General features: G+C 42.7%; 1 protein-coding gene across 4 annotated transcripts in view; it reads left to right on the top strand.

Annotated features, from left to right (window-relative positions):
• SIPA1L3 (signal induced proliferation associated 1 like 3) overlaps positions 1–18,316 on the top strand; it is a 290,975-nt gene that overhangs the window by 256,511 nt on the left and 16,148 nt on the right. For 3 of the 4 annotated variants that reach the window (XM_073598488.1, XM_073598490.1, XM_073598489.1), the window contains 4 exons: positions 3,699–3,805; positions 3,898–4,250; positions 11,206–11,397; positions 16,600–16,765. In XM_073598488.1, coding sequence (XP_073454589.1) covers positions 3,699–3,805; positions 3,898–4,250; positions 11,206–11,397; positions 16,600–16,765 — 818 coding nt within the window. The remainder of the gene's footprint in view (positions 1–3,698; positions 3,806–3,897; positions 4,251–11,205; positions 11,398–16,599; positions 16,766–18,316) is intronic. The other variant, XM_073598491.1, reaches the window with a different exon arrangement.

Here is an 18,316-nt window from a genome sequence, read left to right as displayed (position 1 = left end):
ATTTGAGTATAGAAGACACCAATGTGAGAAGGAAGAGAATAAGGAGCATGTTAGTGGATAGAGAGTGGGAAACTAACTTTATATAAAATGTCAAAAGCTGGTTTGTTTGTCGTCTTGCAGAGTGGAGCAGAGTTCTTGTTGTATCTTCATCCAGTTTGTTATCCTGCTTTCGTTAAACTGCGTCGGCGAAACTGCTCATCACTCTTGACAGAGTCATGATGTCTGTGCCTTGCCCCTGGCTGCGCCACCCCATAAGCTGCTTTAAATTTATAGGGAGACTAAGCAGGAATGCATTTCTCAGTTGGTCATTATTGGGTCTGATTTGAGACACCTGAATATGGGGAGGAGATGGCCAATACTAGACCAGCTACAGACACAGGCTAGGGTCATAAAGCTAATTACCTCTCTTGATCACTCAAGCCAAATGGGGTTGAGAATCAATCACCAGTAATATTGCTATTGCAGTGGGGTTGGTTTAGAGCTAGCATTAAATATAGAAGTTTAACCACTTCAATACCAGGCACTTAGACACCTTCCCGCCCAGGCCAATTTTCAGCTTTTAGCGCTGTCGCAATTTGAATGACAATTGTGCGGTCATGCTACACTGTACTCAAACAATTTTTTTATCATTTTGTTCCCACAAATAGAGCTTTCTTTTGGTGGTATTTGATCACCTCTGCGGTTTTTATTTTTTGCGCAACAAATAAAAAAAGACCGAAAATTTTGAAAAAAAACAAGTTTTTCTTTGTTTCTGTTAAAAATTTTTGTAAATAAGTACGTTTTCTTCAATGACGGGCACTGATATGGCTGCACTGACAGGCACTGCTGGGCACCAATGAGGTGGCACTGCTGGGCACCAATGAGGTGGCACTGCTGGGCACCAATGAGGTGGCACTGCTGGGCACCAATGAGGTGGCACTGCTGGGCACCGATAGGCGGCACTGCTGGGCACCGATAGGCGGCACTGATGGGCACCGATAGGCGGCACTGATGGGCACCGATAGGTGGCACTGGTATGCGGCACCGATAGGTGGCACTGGTATGCGGCACCGATAGGTGGCACTGGTATGCGGCACCGATAGGTGGCACTGGTATGCGGCACTGATGGGCACTCGTAGGGGGCATTGATGGGTACTTATGGGTGGCATCTTGATAAACAATCCGCGCAGACCCCCCCCCCCCCCGTCCAGAGAGCTGCCGATCGGCTCTCCTCTACTCGCGTCTGTCAGACGAGAGTGAGGAAAAGCAGATCAACGGCTCTTCCTATTGACATGGCTGATCACATGGTAAAGAGCCTCCGCCGGAGGCTCTTTACCAAGATCGGTGGAGTGGTGTGTCAGAATGACACACCGCTCCACCGATCGCTGCGATGCGCGCCCCCATGTTATCCTGCTGGACATCATATGACGCCCAGTCAGAATAACTGAACCACCGCCCGGCCGTCATCTGCTATGGGCCAGGCGGGAAGTGGTTAAAGATATGGCAGCAGAAGACATTTACCAAAAATGTTACAGCAAACTCAGTTCTAGTCAGTAACTATTAGATAAGCACCTGAACAACCGCAACATACAGGGATATACAATGTAATACTGACATATAATCACACACATAGGTTGGACTTTATGGACTTATGTCTTTTTTTCAACCTCACCTACTATGTAACTATGTGTAAAAAAAAAAAAAAAAAGACTTAAAAAAGGAAGGAACAAAGAAAACACGTATACAAAGGGCTCATGCACCCAGGATGTTTTTGCAGCTGCTTTTAGGAGCGTCTGCTTTTTTTTTTTTTTTTTTTTTTTTAATTTTATTACTGCCTCTGAACTCTCCTCCATGTTAGCCTATGTGTCCATGCACACATGAACTTTTAGAGGAGTTTTGGAACCATAAGCGTTTTGGGGCAGTAAAAAAAAAACACTGCCTGCGCGTCCAAGAGCAGATGCTGTTTGGCTGTAAAAATGGCAAAAACGTGGCAACATGCAGCTTAAAGCTGTAACAAGCTTTTAGCCACATTTGCATTTGGCATTTTTACATGTTAGAGACTGTTTTACCGTAAAAACGATTAAAACTGCTGATGCTTAATAACGCGCATAAACGCTATTTAAAAAGACATGGGTAAAAGCGCGTTTTTAACGCTGCTTTTTCCTTACAGCAGCGCTAGCATTTTTTAAATGTCCTGTGTGCATGAGCCCAAAAAGGAAATAAAGAAGAAAAAAACGTGGGGAGAGGAATCTCCATCGTGGAACCATACCATGGGCGGCACAGTGGTGTAGTGGGTAGCACTTTCGCCTAGCAGTAAGAAGGGTCGCTGGTTCGAATCCCAACCACGACACTACCTGCCTGGAGTTTCCATGTTCTCCCTGTGCCTGCATGGGTTTCCTCCGGTTTCCTCCCACACTCCAAAGACATGCTGGTAGATTAATTGGGTCCTGTCTAAATTGTCCCTAGTATGTATGAATGTGAGTTAGGGACCTTAGATTGTAAGCTCCTTGAGGGTAGGGACTGATGTGAATGTACAATGTATATGTAAAGCGCTGCGTAAATTGATGGCGCTATGTAAGTACCTAAAATAAATAAATAAATAAAAATTAAAAATACCATTAACTTTTTATCTTTCAATAACCCAGGTCCTGAACTCTGGAGAGAGGCAGAAAGAAAGCCAAAAAAAACAAAAAATGAACCTTTAGTGTCACTTTAAGTTCTGTTTTATCATTTTCCCTCGACAACAAATGTTCAAGATCACAAATGGCATCTACTTCCACCACCCATTCTGCCATTGTTGGTATCACAGTAGACTTCCAATGTCACAGTAGTACAGCTCTTGCTGCCGAAAGGAAATGCCTGAAGTTCGCTCGAAGCAACATTTTCCAATAAATCAATTCAAAAGATCGACATCTTTTGAACAGGAGCAGCCATACAATGATCGAATATTGTCTGATTCCTGCTGAACCAATCAAATTTCGATCCATGTATGGCCAGCTTAGGCTGCTGGGTAGTTAAAAGGCTGGGTAAGCACAGGCTCACTTATGTTGTACTAAAATCACTAAATACACACTTAGCGCTCACATTGTCAGTGATAGAAGGTAACCAATTGAAAGCCTACTACCGAATACCCTAGAAAGCTATGAGTTTGCATTTAGCTTTGCAGCCAGCACATCTCATGTTTTCTGCTGATGAAATCCCTGGCTCTGACTCGGGGGGGGGGGGAGAGTTACAGAGACCACTGCAAGGGTCTTTTCTCTGCAGCATGCTGGCAAGGGACAGACTTTTCTGCTCAGGATGTGGTAGCATTTTAAAGAAAATAAACAGTAACATTTTGCACACCTTTTATAACAAATTTTAAAACAAATCAGCTAAATGCATCTGAGGTGCATCAAAACAGATCCAAGGTGCATGAAAACAGATGCACCTTGGATGCATTTAGCTGATTTAAGCTAAAAGTTCAGCTTTGATTTTAGGAGATTTGAAATTGTTAAGGGTTTCTTTTAGCTTTTAACCATATTTAAGACATGCCTTCCTACATATAAGGTAGCTGTAAGAACTGTAAGCTAAATAGACCTTCGGTATAATTTAAGACGCAATATCACAGTTCCCAGCCTCCCCCCTCCTCCACCAACCTCCTTAATTAACACTCAGTCTCTAATTATTCGCAGTCTCTGACGGCTGATACGTGTGCATGACGATAGCATTTGTCTTTTCAGAGCCTCTCTGGCACATCCCATCACAGACCCGAGTGGCATCCAGTGTGACCAAGCGACCAAACAGACAGGAACTGGCCGGCAAGAGTTCTCCCCATCGGCACTCTAGGGTGAGCGAAGGTTGCCAATTGTACTTATGTTGCTACACAATGTAAAGTAATATTGGAAACTCACTGCCTCTTTTCTTCCATCCACCACCCAGGGGGAGACCCAGTACTCCAGTCACTCCAGCAGTAACACCTTGTCCAGCACTGCCTCCAGTAACCAGAGCGATGAGCGTTGGTTTGACCCTCAGGAGCAGCCTGAAGTAGACCTGGAGCCCCTATCTAAAGGCACTTCCAACGACAGTGGTATCGACACCTCCCTGCCTAACTTCCATCTAAACCGGCAGCCTCGCCGAGAGAAACTGCCAAAGCCTGTGTCGTGTTCTACCTATCCTGGCATGCATGACAGCTCCCGAGAAAAGAGGAAAGAGCATATGTCCTCCAGCAAAGGCTATAGGCCAAAAATGTACCCTGCAGGGAATGGAGCAGTAGAAGCTGTAAGCCAGTCAAGGTAATGGGCAAATTTATTATGATATTATGTTAACGCCTCAGTGCAAATTATACGTGGAATCTCAGCCATGTTTTATTCTCTGTATTATATCATTTATTCAGCTAATCGCATATGAAAGCTTTCATATTGTGTCCAATTTGTGATCAGTCTAGCACAGTCATAACTCTTAATTGATCAGAACGAGTTTAAATGAAGGTGATTAGATGTGGCTTGTGACAAACTGTTTCTTCCAGTTTAACGACTTCCTTTTCTGGTACTTTTTGTTCACATGTAGCAATCTGTATTTTTTGCAAAAAAAAATTACTTAGAACCTCCAAACATTATATATATTTTATTTTAAAGCAGAGGCCCTAGAGAATAAATTGGTGGGTTTTGCAATTTTTTTATCTCCCAGTATTTTTCAAGCACAGTTTTTAGGGAAAAAATACACTTTTTGATTTTTAAGGCAAAAAATATATAACCCACTTGTTTTGTAAACTATAAAATATGAAGTTACGCCGAGTAAATAGATACCAAGCGTGTCACACTTTAAAACTGCGCATGCCCGTGCAGCCGCAACAATTTTTATTATCCATAGGTGACGCTGTAAAAGCCTTTACAGGTTACCAGTTTAGATTTACACAGGAGGTCTGGTGCTAGAATTATTACCCATAATCTGACGTTCGCGGTGATACACATGTATGGGACGATCGCTGTTTGTGTGCATACGGGACCAAAGCGCGCATTCACATTTGCGTGCAAGCACAGGAGGACAGGGGCTCTTTAAAAAAATAACTTTTTTTATTAATTATTTATTACTTTTTTATATTTTTATACTGTTGCTATAATTTTTTTTTATTATTTAACTTTTATTGCTACCACAAGGAATGTAAACCTCCTTGTGACAGCAATAGGCACATGGCAGGTCCTCTTTATGAAGACCCCAGATCCCTCCTCTGTACCTAAAAGCATTCAAAACACCAAGATCTGTGTTTCTGAATGTTTTTGATTTTCAAAAAAAATGCCACCGGTGGTTTCCGAGTAAACTATTATGAAAAGCCGATCTTGCTGGCTTATCGCTCGGGTCTCCTGGTAGGATGGGAGAGCCCGAGAGAACTGCGGGAGGGGAGAGGTCCCCTTCCGCTGCTGGTAATAGCAATCAAGCGGCTGGTGAGCCGCTCCGATTACAAGAGAGCAGACTGCCAGCTCTAAAGAACAATACTGGTAGCTGCAGGCATCATCCCAGTATAACCACCGAAAGTCCAGCGACATATGAGTAGTGTGGTGGTTAAAGCTGGAAATGAGATGTTATTTGAAAATATTTAATTATAAGCCTGCAGGAAATATTACGTCGTTTTACACCATGGTACAGGACCTGTCTTGAACTGTGTATATAGGAGTATAGTGGACATGTATAGTACAGCAATGACCTTTACCTCTTTGGAAGTACACTAAGTACACTGCCACTGTGCATTCTATGTCCAAAAAAGGCAGGCAGAAAACAAAGGACTAGTCAACAGGCTTGCACAAGGCTCCCCTGCAGCTAATCTTTTTCCACATTATTGGAAAATGTCTTTTTTCTTGCAAGAACTGTAGCACCACCTAATCTCACTCCAAATCACATTAGAATAGCAGTTGGAGGAACAGCACCTTGGATGATCTCACACTGCAGATTTGTAGCTATGAGGTTTTAGGCACAGGATGTTTGTTATTCTTCAGGAGGAATGCGAAGGTACATTTTTCAGGGTGTAATTGACATTTCTTGATGTTCTCTATAAAATAGCAAACCTTTATTTTTTGCATTCAGGTCCACTTTAACCCCTTGGATCCAGCGCCTCCCAGCCATTTAAGGGGTTTAGGATGCCAGGAAGTGGGGCAGGGTTTATAAGCATCTAACCGCCTTGATAGGCTGTCACGGCAGTCACGTGATCGGAAAGTTTTCCGTTAGCCGCTGGTAACTATACCAGGAGCGCGCTCTTGGCACAGCTGTATGTCAGCAATTTACACAAATGTTTGGTCGATTGGCGCCAAGGCCCACCCGCCGATAGGCCACATGTTTGCGTGCAGCCAATGCCAGCAGGTTAAGGGCCACTTACAGACTCGTCAGTATCACAATCACTGGAAAGGGCAGAGAAAAATACTTACCTTTTACCAATTTATCACTCCTTCGCTGATTAGTTAGTTAGGGAGCGACATCTCACTCTCAGCCAGCTCTGGAGTAACTTAATGGAAACAGGATTATGGCTTTGCCTTGTATAGTGATGCCCTTACTGGTGAGTTGTCAAAACCTTGTATGACCTGGCCCTAGAGTTAGCCACAGGCTCGGTTCACACAGGGGCAACACGACTCTGGCCGCGACTTTGCGAAGCGACCTGGGCACGACCTGAGGGCGACACCACAGCGCGACTTGGGGCGACTTACGAGGGGACTTCAAGTCGCCTCTAGGACAGGCGACTTTCCAGTGGCCAATCAAACAACAATCAGCTCTGTGGGAGGGAGGGGGAGGGAGGGGTTTGCTTGAGAAAACCATCTTATCTTCCTGTATTGTTTCAGTTAAGACACGATCCGACTTTGGAGGCGACTTCCATTGAAATCAATGGGTACAAGTCGCCTAGAAGTCGGATTGAAGTAGTACAGGAACCTTTTCTGAAGTCGGAGCGACTTCAGTAGCGTACATTAAGACGGCTCTCATTAACTTGAATGCAATTTCTGATGTCAAGCGACTTGGGGCGACTTGAAGTCTGACAAGTCAGATCCCAAGTCGCGGTAGTGTGAACCGAGCCTTAGACTTACTGAAAATTGCTTTATTATTTATTGCTGTAGACAAAACCTTAAAAAAAAAAATCATCCCTGTAACAATTAACAAAAGCTGTTGCAGAGTTTATATCCCTTTGTTCAGCAGAACAGATTCCTCCATACATGCTACACAGCGCAGATGGAAGAATCTTCCACTGAGTTTTAACACCAACAAAAGTAGTGGTCATGGACTTTGTGTGGGCATATAGATACAAAAACCGAATATCATAAAAATAGTCCTATATTACAACACATTAAAAATAATACAAATTAAAAACGCTCTTTGGCTTAGAGGTTCACAACATGTAGAGATTCCATTGTAATTCACATGTAGACTCAGCGCGTTTTGGAAATCCTTATTCAGGAATGTGAAAGAACAAATACATTAGAAGCTACGGTTGATCTTTACAAAAGTATAAAACACAATGCAATCCACTGGAAATCATTACGTTACAATACACTATAGCGCTATCTCTGTGTCAAAGGATGTAGTTAAGCAACTGAAAAAAATAAACCATCAAACAAAAAAAAAAGGCTTATTCCCAGAGGTATAGGAATCCATGTCAATATTAAAAAGACTGGCTAAAACCATATATGCTTGCAAAGGCTGCCTTTAGAAGTGGGCAGGTAATCCACAATCTGAAATGCAAGAGGGAAGGGAAAAAGAGCACCAAGCAGGCATCGTGTTGCACAATTTATTAAAAGATAAAAAAATTATATAAGCTGCAATGGCACTCACAAACGGGTGTGGTGGGGGATGAAGACCGTTAGCAGTAGATGGGAAGTCCAAGTGTGAACCAGGAGCTATGGTCTTTATCCGTTATAGGAAGAAGGCAAGCTGTATAGAGGGAGCGAGATCAGCCCGAGATCCGTCCAGAGGGAGCCGCCGTCGAGCTGCCCTGTATAACCGGGATGGTCCGTCCGGTGTTCGGATATCTGTCCAAAGTATGTATCTCCAGTGGTAGTGTAGAGAGGAGCTGTCAGTCCGTTCGCCGTATGAGCCAATGGAAACGTTTTTCGGAAGCAGAGGTTGATGAAGGAAGCGTGATTTGCTTCCGAAACTTATTCCCATTGGCTCTCACGGCGCACGGACTGACAGCTCCTCTCTACACTCCCACTGGAGATACATACTTTAGATGGATATCCAAACACCGGACGGACCTCCCGGTTATACAGGGCAGCTCGACGTTGGCTCCCTCTGGACGGATCTCAGGCTGATCTCGTTCCCTCTATACAGCTTGCCTTCTTCCTTTAATGGATAAAGACCATAGCTCCCGGTTCACACTTGGACTTCCCATCTACTGCGAACGGTCTTCATCCTCCACCACACCCGCTTGGGAGTACCATTGCTGTTTATATCGTTTTTTACCTTTAAATAAATTGCGCTACACGATGCCTGTTTGGCGCTTTTTTTTTCCCTTCCCTCTTGCATTTCCCAATAAAGAGTGTCCCAATAGGCCAAGATGGATACCCCTGTCTCTCAGGTAAGAGCACTGGCCTGAGGTCAAATGTACTCAGGTAAGCAAAATCTTCCAAGTGATAACCAAACTTGAGTATATAGCATAGCAAAGGTACACTGTCATCAATCAGCATATATGCTGGAATGATGTTGAAAACACAGGAATTATACTTGCTATACTATATACTTAAGTTTGTTTATCACTTTAAAGATTTTGCTTACCGGAGTACACTTGGCCAGTGCTCTTACCTGAGAGACAGGGGTGTCCATCTTGGCCTATTGGGACACATTTTCATGGGAAACATTTACAGGTTAGGATTTCCAGTGGATTGCATTGTGTGTTATTCTTTTGTAAAGATCCACTGTAGATCCTAATGTATTGATTCCTTCACATGTGGTCCTGAGGAAGGATTTCCGAAACGTGTCGAGTCTACATGTGAATTACAATGGAATCTATACAGGTTGTGAGCCTCTAAGCCAAAAAGCTTTTTTTTAATGTGTACGGTTGTTAATGTGTTGTAATAAAGGACTGATTTTATGATGTTAGATGCAGGCACTGTTCATCCAACAGTTATCTGTCCAGTTTCTTCAATGTTATCAATCAAGGCAGGAGGTGGCTGATGGGGGCCGCCCACTGAGTGAATTTTGGATGGTGCATACTGAACATGGAAAAATTTGCTCCGTGTACGGGCAGCTTTACATTTCTGTGTCCAGAACCAGAGCAACAATTTTTTTACCGTATTCCACTGAATGTAGACTGAGCTGCGCACGTGCAACTCGGCATCCATTTCCAGTACACTTTGGCTGTGTCGGAATGACTGACTCCCGTGTGCATGCCAATCAAGAGATGAAAAACCTGGCACCTGGGGGAAAGATGACTGTGGCCGCCAAGAGATGTAACTGCCGCATCAGTGGAAGTGAGTATACTGGGGAGTTTAGTTCTACTTTAATGAAAAGGAATGGTGGCTTAATGAGTAATCCTATAAACAGCCTCTCTGTAATTTCCTCATCTCCCATCAGTGCTTTTATATCTTGGATGTAAGCAATTAGTATGTAGTTGGGATAAGGGGATCCTGTATTTTGCATTTGGAGGTGGGTGGTAAGTTGTATAGCCACTTGACCCCCAGAAGGTTTACCCCCCTTCATGACCAGGACATTTTTTGCGATACGGCACTGCATTACTTTAACTGACAATTGTGCGGTCATGCGACACTGTACCCAAATAAAAAAAAAAACTTTTTTTCCACAACAAATGGAGCTAAAACTGAGCATAGATGAAAAAACATACTCAAAAACCATCAAATATGAAAGCGGAAGAAAGAAAAGGAAAAGAAAGGAAAGTAAAGAAGAGAAAATTATATCCTGGGTGATATAGTGAAGGAACCAAAGAGAAAGATGAACAAAGTGCTAAACGTATAGGTGAACCTATGATGATTTACCTTGTTTGGTTCTCAAGGAAATTGGGAACCAAAATCACAAGTGAATGCTTGCATATGAGGTGTTGCCAAAGAGAGACAGACACCAAGGGAGGCGAATTTAAATGCTCCCAGCTGATACAGCGTGTCCCGCCCAGCGTCACGTGGGCATGGCAGGAAAGGGGAGGCACCTGTGCCAGAGCGAAAAAAATCCACCCATACAGGCTCAGCTACCTCCCCAGTCTCGGCCTATATGGAAAGAAAAACCTGCTTATGCGGTGAGACATCAAAGCGGTAACGTGGCGCCGATGCAGTAGGGAGCACGCTCCCAAACCACCACCTCCATCCAGCACAAACTGGGAGAAAGGGAACAGGTGGAAGAGGGAGGGGCACCAAAATCGCATCGCAGCTCCCAGGGGACAAACGAGCATACAGCCCAAAAATCCATGCACACACTAAGCAAACCCTACCATGTGGAACAGGGTACTAGGAACAAGATATGGTGGATTGAAATATAAATATATATATATGAGTAGGTCATGAGAATGGAGAAAATATAAAGTATAATAAAGCCATGATTGGGTCTATCATGGATTGCAAAAATGCAATTGAAAGATGCTTTGCAGACTGCTGAATAGTAAATTACACCTCTCCATCCCTATATAAATATGCGATTCCACTCCTATATGGGAACAAAGAAAATGAAAAACGGGAAATTACTGTGAGGGAGGGAGTAGTGCCATCCCTACCTGACGCAAGTGCGCCCCTGGGGCATATGAAAAAATATACCCCTGGTTCCCCTTTATGTGCCAAGTGGCAGCAATTGGTATATGGTGCACCAGACCGCTAAATGACCAGGGGTGTCTTCCACCCAAAATTTCAGCAAGAGAGATTGTGTTGTGCAGCACACATTTTTGATAAAACAGTATTTCGGTAATATATTATTGTTATTGAACTGTTATTCCTACAGACAAGGGGCAGGGCTGAGGTTTATAGTACTTGAGTCGGATGTATGTTGTGGGTGTGTAGTGTTTTGCACCAGCCATGACATTGAGATAAAGGGGACAATGCCCAGCTGGAAGGAGCAGGGCCTCCCAGACCACTATTTTGGCACATGTATAAAGTGTCTTTTTGATTTTGAGGGTAACTTCACTATAAACACTCTTGATTAATGTAGTTGAAGATATATACAGTCATTTTATATGCCTATATCCTGTAAAGATGCACATAAAAAGATCATAAAGTTCAACATTTTAGAGATTCAGCTGCAGTTAATTCTTCTCACCTTTGTTCTTTTGGCCAATAGATCCAACGTGTTTCAGACCCCAGACAGTTCTCGGAACCAGCAGATGTCCCAGTCGAACTCCTTCCAGCTTTCCAGCTCTGTGCCCAAATCCTTTTTCTCCCGACAGAATGTGAGAAATCAGATCCCGGCTGGCTGGAAGAAGCCAGAGGAAACAACACCACAAAGACCAACCACGTTTACTGACCCCAAAAAGTAAGCACATTCCCCTTCTCTAATATTCCACAAGATTCACACAGGTCCCCAAAAGGTGAACGGAGATCAACTAGATTTAAATTCTCAGGATAAATGAGAGTTTAAATATAAAACGGTAATTTAGTGATGGTGGGCACTACGGACAGATCCTATTTAAAGGATAAGTTCACCTTTTACAAAAAATAAGTGCACATATTTTTGCAGGTTAAAAGATTTGCATTTGTTTTTTTTGTTTTTTTTTTTTAACAGGAGCTTGCAAAGTATTGAACCCGCAATCGTCAGATCGCTCACACAATTTTAGGCTCCTGCACACTCTCCCTCCCCTCCAGCTTTCACTCTGTACAGGCTGCTTGTTTGCAAAGTGGAGGAAATGTGAGTGGACTACGAGCGTGCCGATTAGCCCGCTCCCAGCCCATTCAAACGACAAGTCCATCTGTCACAGTGGCAAACAGGACTTGTAGTTTTCTCATTCACAGATTCCTGTGAATAAATTACACAGCTACGCCAATTTTAAAATGTGTAGTGGTCGGGGGAAGAGGAAACCCCTGCCCGCTGTCTTGGGGATAGGTGTGGGTGGGCAAAATTGCTGAACATTCAAGAGATGTGCATGGATCTGTCCCCCAACTTCCCACTATGACACCATCCCTAATTATAAACAATTTTCAAAAACACACTCTCACTAAAGTGTGAGTGAGAGATTAGTATATAGTGGGACTTTAAATGTGCCTCAACAGGAAGACGCACCATGAAAGTTGTAAATACGTAAATCTTTATTCAAAATAACTAAAAACATTAACAGTACAGTGCCATATCATTCACTTCACACATGTTGTAAACACATCAATACAGTTACGGAATTGGCATAGACTGACGCGTTTCGCAAATCTAGTTGCTTCTTCAGGATCAGCACCATCATTCAAAAAGCGATATAGCTATACAAAAACATTAATACATGTTAAATAATACTAACAAAGAATACCTAGTAAAACTTTGTTACATTTATACAGCATTCAATTTCTAAAATTATGCAGCATAACCCCCACTTATGAAAAGAACAGGACAAAAAAAACAAACAAAAAAAAAAAACACAACACAAATCCTGCTCCAGAACCAACACACCATCCTCCCCCTTTTACACTGACAAACATCCAACCTTTCCACATCGGGATTCCTACCATTCTCCCTGGGTATCCCAAAATTGCCCAAATCCTACCACCTCCCACAAATGTTAGAGCGGGCCATGCGGGGACAGCAAAGGAGGACCCATAAATAGGAAACACCCCCCCCAAAAACACAAACTGGCACATCACTTGCCACAATCTAAAAAAATATTGGCTCCCAATAAAGGCCAAATGGTTCGACAGATATGACTTTAAATTCTCCTATGTATAGCCACTGAGTATGAGGGATCTGTACATAAGCTCTAAACAATATGGAATAGAAGAGACCCATAGAAAAATATGTGCCAAAAATGATAAATCTCAAAAATAGTAAAAACGAGCCAAAAATGGCAACATACCATATCAATGAGTACCAACAGAACGTCCCATAATGGAACTTGTATATCGTCTAATCCAAGAATGATACTTCAATGTAATGCTATCTGTGTTGTGTTTTTATTTTAAATTTTACTCCCCCCCCCCCCCGTTTTTTTTCACATGTGGGGGTTATGCTGCATAATTTTAGAAATTTGATTCTGTATAACATGTTTACCATATCATTTTGCTTTGTTTGTTAGTGTTATTTAACATGTAGTATTGTTTTTGTATAGCCATTTCGCTTTCTGAATAATGGTGCGGATCCTGAGGAAGCAACTAGATTTGCAAAACATGTCGATCTGCTACCCCAATTCTGTAATTGTATTGATGTGTTTACAACATGTGTGAAATGAATGATATGGCACTGTATTTTTCATGTTTGTAATTATTGTAATAAAGATTTAATGGTTTTATGACTGTTGTGTATTCCTGTTGAGGCACATTTAGTCCCAATAAATACTAGTCTCTCACTTGTATTTGAGTAGTGAGTGCCTGTTGTTTAAAAATTGTTTCTAATTAGAGATATTAATAGGAAGTTGGGGGACAACTCCATTCATATCTTTTGAATGTTAAAGGACCTTCCTACTCCTTTCCCCATGACAGCGGGCAGGGGTTCCTCTCCCCACAGCCGCTGTCGCATTTTTAAATCAGAGCAGCCGTGTGGGGCTTTGTCTTTACAGCTGCGTTATTTATTCATTGAAATGAATGTCTTTATAACTTTCATGTTGTGCATTCCTCTTGAGGCACATTTAAAGTTCCACGATATTATAGTCTCTCACTTGTGCTTTGGCTAAAGCGTGTTTTTGAAAATAGGTTGCTAAACATGTTACACCCTAAATACGGGTGTAACATGTTCAGTAGGTGAACCTAACTTTTAAGTCCCAAATTAGCAATAACTGAGCATTCTCTGGAATTATATATATTTCTATAAATTACTCTTCTATAGCTAAATGTACACATACCGTATACACTCGAGTATAAGCCGAGTTTTTCAGCACATTTTTTTGTGCTGAAAATGCCCCCCTCGTCTTATACTCGAGTCAAACACTTTTCTGCAGCAGAAAATTACATTTTCCAAACTGAATTTGGGGCCCCGTATCTCGGGGCCACTTGGTGCTGGGAACCCCAGCTTTGGCATATGTTGTAGTGCTAGTTCCACTGGGTTTGCCTGTGAAATTTGGGGTTCCTAGCACCAAGTGGCCCCGAGATATGGGGCCCCAAATTCGGTCAACTGTGTCCATCTGCAGCAATGTCATTTTGGGACCCTTGGGGTCCAGAGACCCCAAATTTTGGCTGCAGCTAGGGGGCATCTAGGAACCCTTAACTACCGAGTTTGAAGTTGGGGGGACCTATGGCAGCAAATGGGCACAGTGAGGCTGCAAATGGGCATTGTTAACCCTCTTTTCCACTTACAGTAGCTGCGCATTTCTCACCCTAGGCTTATACCCGAGTCAATACGTTATCCCAGTTTTTTGTTGTAAAATTAGGAGCCTCGGCTTATACTCTTATATACGGTATTTAGTTTTCATGTAGTCATTAAATAAAATTGAAAAAACCGACTGCTATGGGAAATGGTAGACTCCATTCTTTTGAAAATGCTTTGTTCATTTGTTATCCTATCAGTAATATCGCTGTGCTTGGGTAACCCAGAAAAACCTAAAACGTTGCCAGAAGCTCTAAAGCAGCCCATAGGCTGCAATTTTCTTTCCTTCCCCCTTCAATACAGTCAGTGTTGATGGGGGAATCCCTCCGGCAGCGCTATTGAGTTCTTCCAGCAGGGTCAATAGGCTGCTCCCTCCTAAACCAGCTGAATTTCGATCCATGTATGATTGGCATAACTTCAGGCACAAGAAAAAAATTACCTTCGCATCCTACACTCTAAGTATCCATCTGCTTTTTCAGTCTAGGAGTACAGGGATAAAGAGAAATACTGACCTTAGGCTGGCCATACACAGTGCAAACTTCTTTCCTGCAACCACGGGTTGCAGGAAATAAATTTGCACGATTCCCCCATCAACACAGACAGTGTAAGGTAAGTATTACATCCTCTTCAGCTACCCCTAGACCTAACAAGCATTTAAGCCTTGCAGTGCAGGCCCCCCCTGGAGTTGGGCTTTAAAGCAGATAGCTTTTAGATATATATGTTTGGCTAATTGTCTGGAAGCATGGACTAAAGCAGGGATATGCAATTAGTGAACCTCCAGCTGTTCCAAAACTACAAGTCCCATCATGCCTCTGCCTCTGGGTGTCATGCTTGTAGCTGTAAGAGTCTTGCTATGCCTCATGGGACTTGTAGTTCTGCAACAGCTGGAGGTCCGCTAATTGCATATCCCTAGACTAAAGGAATATACAGAGGGGAGAAGTGAGGGTGCATTGTTTCTCCAAAAAGGCATCAGTTTAAACACACATGCTTGTTGGTTAGTTAAAGGAGTGTACGTGTCTAAAAAGATCCCAGAGGATCTTTGATATAACTGTATACAGAGGGCTGTGTATTTGTGGATGATATCAGGAAATAGAAGTAAATTTAAAGTGTTACTAAACCCACAACCATAAAATCAGTCTTTATATGCAGTAAAGTATGCTTGGTATACTCACTGTGGAACCTAAGGGGTTAATCTTCTGCCTTGTGTAAAAAGACTGTATGATCCTGTCTTCTCTGATCCTCCCCTTTTTCCACTGACTCCAAAACAAGTCCGGATAAGACAGAGTTACTGAAGTCAGGCTGCACATGCTCAGTTTGATGTGCATTGCTAGAGAGGTTTATTTTTGTTTTTTCTTGGGAGAGTGCATGTGATCAGCACAGGGCCAATCAGCACTGTCCAGACAGAGGGTCAGGGATCCTGATAGTACAGCCAGTGCAGTGTGAAAACTCCTCCTACAAGCTTTAACCAGACACTGTTAGAAGTCACAAGGCTGCTATGTGCTGCTGATGAGAAAAAGGTATTTAGCAGTTTTTATATTTACTAAAATAATTGCATTTCCATGTTCTGTGTACTGTGGGAGACCAGATATAGTGAATGCAGGCTCCTGGGTTTAGGAACACTTTAATCTAGCAGGGTTTTTGATGATTTCTGTAAAAAGAAAAACATATTTTCAAATGCAAGTGGTTCACCTAGATATAGTACGAATCTATTGCGTGCTCTTTTCTTTTTAAATCTTGAGCAGTTCTTTGTGTTCTGATTCTATTTTTCTGACTATAGACATCAGTGTTAAGGCCATTTGACCACAAAAACGATCAAACAGTTAAAAAAACAACCCCCCAACAATCAAACAGTTGTTTTGCTCTGCTCAGGTTTTTGAAACCGATGGTGGTTAGTCATCTTCCATTTGGTGTAGTGGAAAGCGAATAGAAATTGGCTGCAGATTGCTGTGTGTATGGCCTGTGTTACATGATCAGACAGTGCTGGAGCCAGGGGTTGTGCGTGTGTCTGAGGAATGTAGGTCAGCAGTAGCAGGCACATGTGTTGAAAAGGCAGGATTAAAGGAACATCTGCTGATTGTAAACATGAGCGGGGCAGCTGGTGTATAGCTAGCACTGTATAGTAAACACTGTGTTCTTTTAATGTGTTTTATATATTTTTTTTAGCATGTATTTGGCAGGGAACATCGGCAGTACCTGTGATTCTGGTCTCTCTCAATGCTCTGCTCTGTCTCTCTCTTTCAGACAAGTCGATGTGAACACAAAGAACGTGTTTGGTCAACCCAGGCTTCGGGCCTCCCTGCGAGATCTACGATCACCTCGTAAGAATTACAAGTCCACCATTGAGGATGATCTGAAAAGGCTGATTATTATGGATAATACGGGGCCAGAGCAGGAGCAGGAATGCACGGTGAGAAACAGAATTTACCTCGCCTCTCATAGGGCTGTCCTTCCAGCCGCAAACATAAAGTGTCTGTAGGAAGATCTGTTCCTGCTGCTTTTAGCAAACAGTCTGATGTTTACTAAGCACTTGGTACATAAGGCCCCCCAGTTTCTTTAAAGTGATACTAAATGCTATTTTTTTTTGGCTTTAAATAAAATAGATGTAATACTTACCTGCTTTGTGTATTTATATTGCACAGAGTTGTCCCTTACCTTATCTTCTGGTAGTCCCCTGCTGACGCTGTCAGCTTCTCTCTGCTCTAGGTACGTACTTAGCAAGCTTGGGTGCTAAGAAGGCACCTGTGCATGTGCGATCCCAAGCCGGGCTGTGTGCGTCTCCAGATGCACACAGCTCTAGTAAGCCATGCCCCCTCACCCTCCTCACAGGAGTTTGACTGAAAGCAGAAGGAGCCTATGACTCCCGCTGTCCTTCGTGTCTACTGTGAAAGCAGGAAGTGAGGGGATTGGTGCTGGAGCGGTGAAAGAAGCCAGGCCTAAGTGTTTAGGGATGGGGGTTTTTTTTGTACCTTAATGCAGAAAATGCATTCAAGTAAAAAATCTTTAGACTTTAAATCTTCTTTAAAGCTAAAATCCAGGTGAACAGAAAAATACTTATTAGAAATGCATACCGGTACATAGTCTTATTTGCCTTCCATTTTTGTGATCCAAGCACCTCAGACAGCATAACAAGTCCCTTTGGCTATCCTTGTCCCTGTAGTTAAACATCACAGCTTGGTCACTGACCTTCACTCATCCCATTAAAGTGTTACTAAAGTCAGATTTTTTTTTTTTTATTAAAATAACAAACACATTTTACTCATCTGCTCTGTACAGTGGTTTTGCACAGAGCGGCCCCGATCCTCTTCTCGCGACCCCGCCGGTGACCTCTGCTTTTATGTGTCCCCGCCGGTGACCTCTGCTTTTATGTGTCCCCGCCGGTGACCTTTGCTTTTATGTGTCCCCGTAGAAAGCTGTTTGCTTGTGCATGCTAGCTTCTGACCTGTGCTGCATTTGATTGACAGCAGCAAGAGCCAATGGCTCCTGCTGCTTCTAAAATACTGTGTGAAGAGGATGAAAACCCGTGCATGGCGCTGACCCCCCCCCCCCCATCAAACAATGTATTAAGTAAAAAAATGTTTTTAGGTTTAGTATCACTATAACTCCCTCAGTCCAGGCCAATTCTGACATGTCTCCTACAAGTAAAAATCATATTTTTTTTGCTAGAATATATATATAATTTTTGATTTTTTATGCTTTAAAAAACCTTTAAAAGATCTATAAGATCCCACATCTCTCCTCTACCCTGGAAAGCATGAGATCAAAAAAACAAATTAAATCAAAACATTGATCTCATGCTATCCAGAACAAAAAATGGCAGTGCCACCGGAAGTAAAGTCAGGACCTCACTTTCGGTCTTCCAGGACCATAGAGATGGCCGGGGAACATCTGGTTTATGGCCAGCTCTATGATAACCCGGCGGCACCTCTGGATCGGATCCCAGGCTTCCCCAATCGTACGG

The sequence above is a fragment of the Aquarana catesbeiana genome, linkage group LG09, assembly GCF_042186555.1.
Source record: "Aquarana catesbeiana isolate 2022-GZ linkage group LG09, ASM4218655v1, whole genome shotgun sequence".
Taxonomy (NCBI): domain Eukaryota; kingdom Metazoa; phylum Chordata; class Amphibia; order Anura; family Ranidae; genus Aquarana; species Aquarana catesbeiana.
The sequence above is the reverse complement of the archived record's forward strand: the minus strand, read 5'-3'. Positions and strand labels throughout refer to the sequence as shown.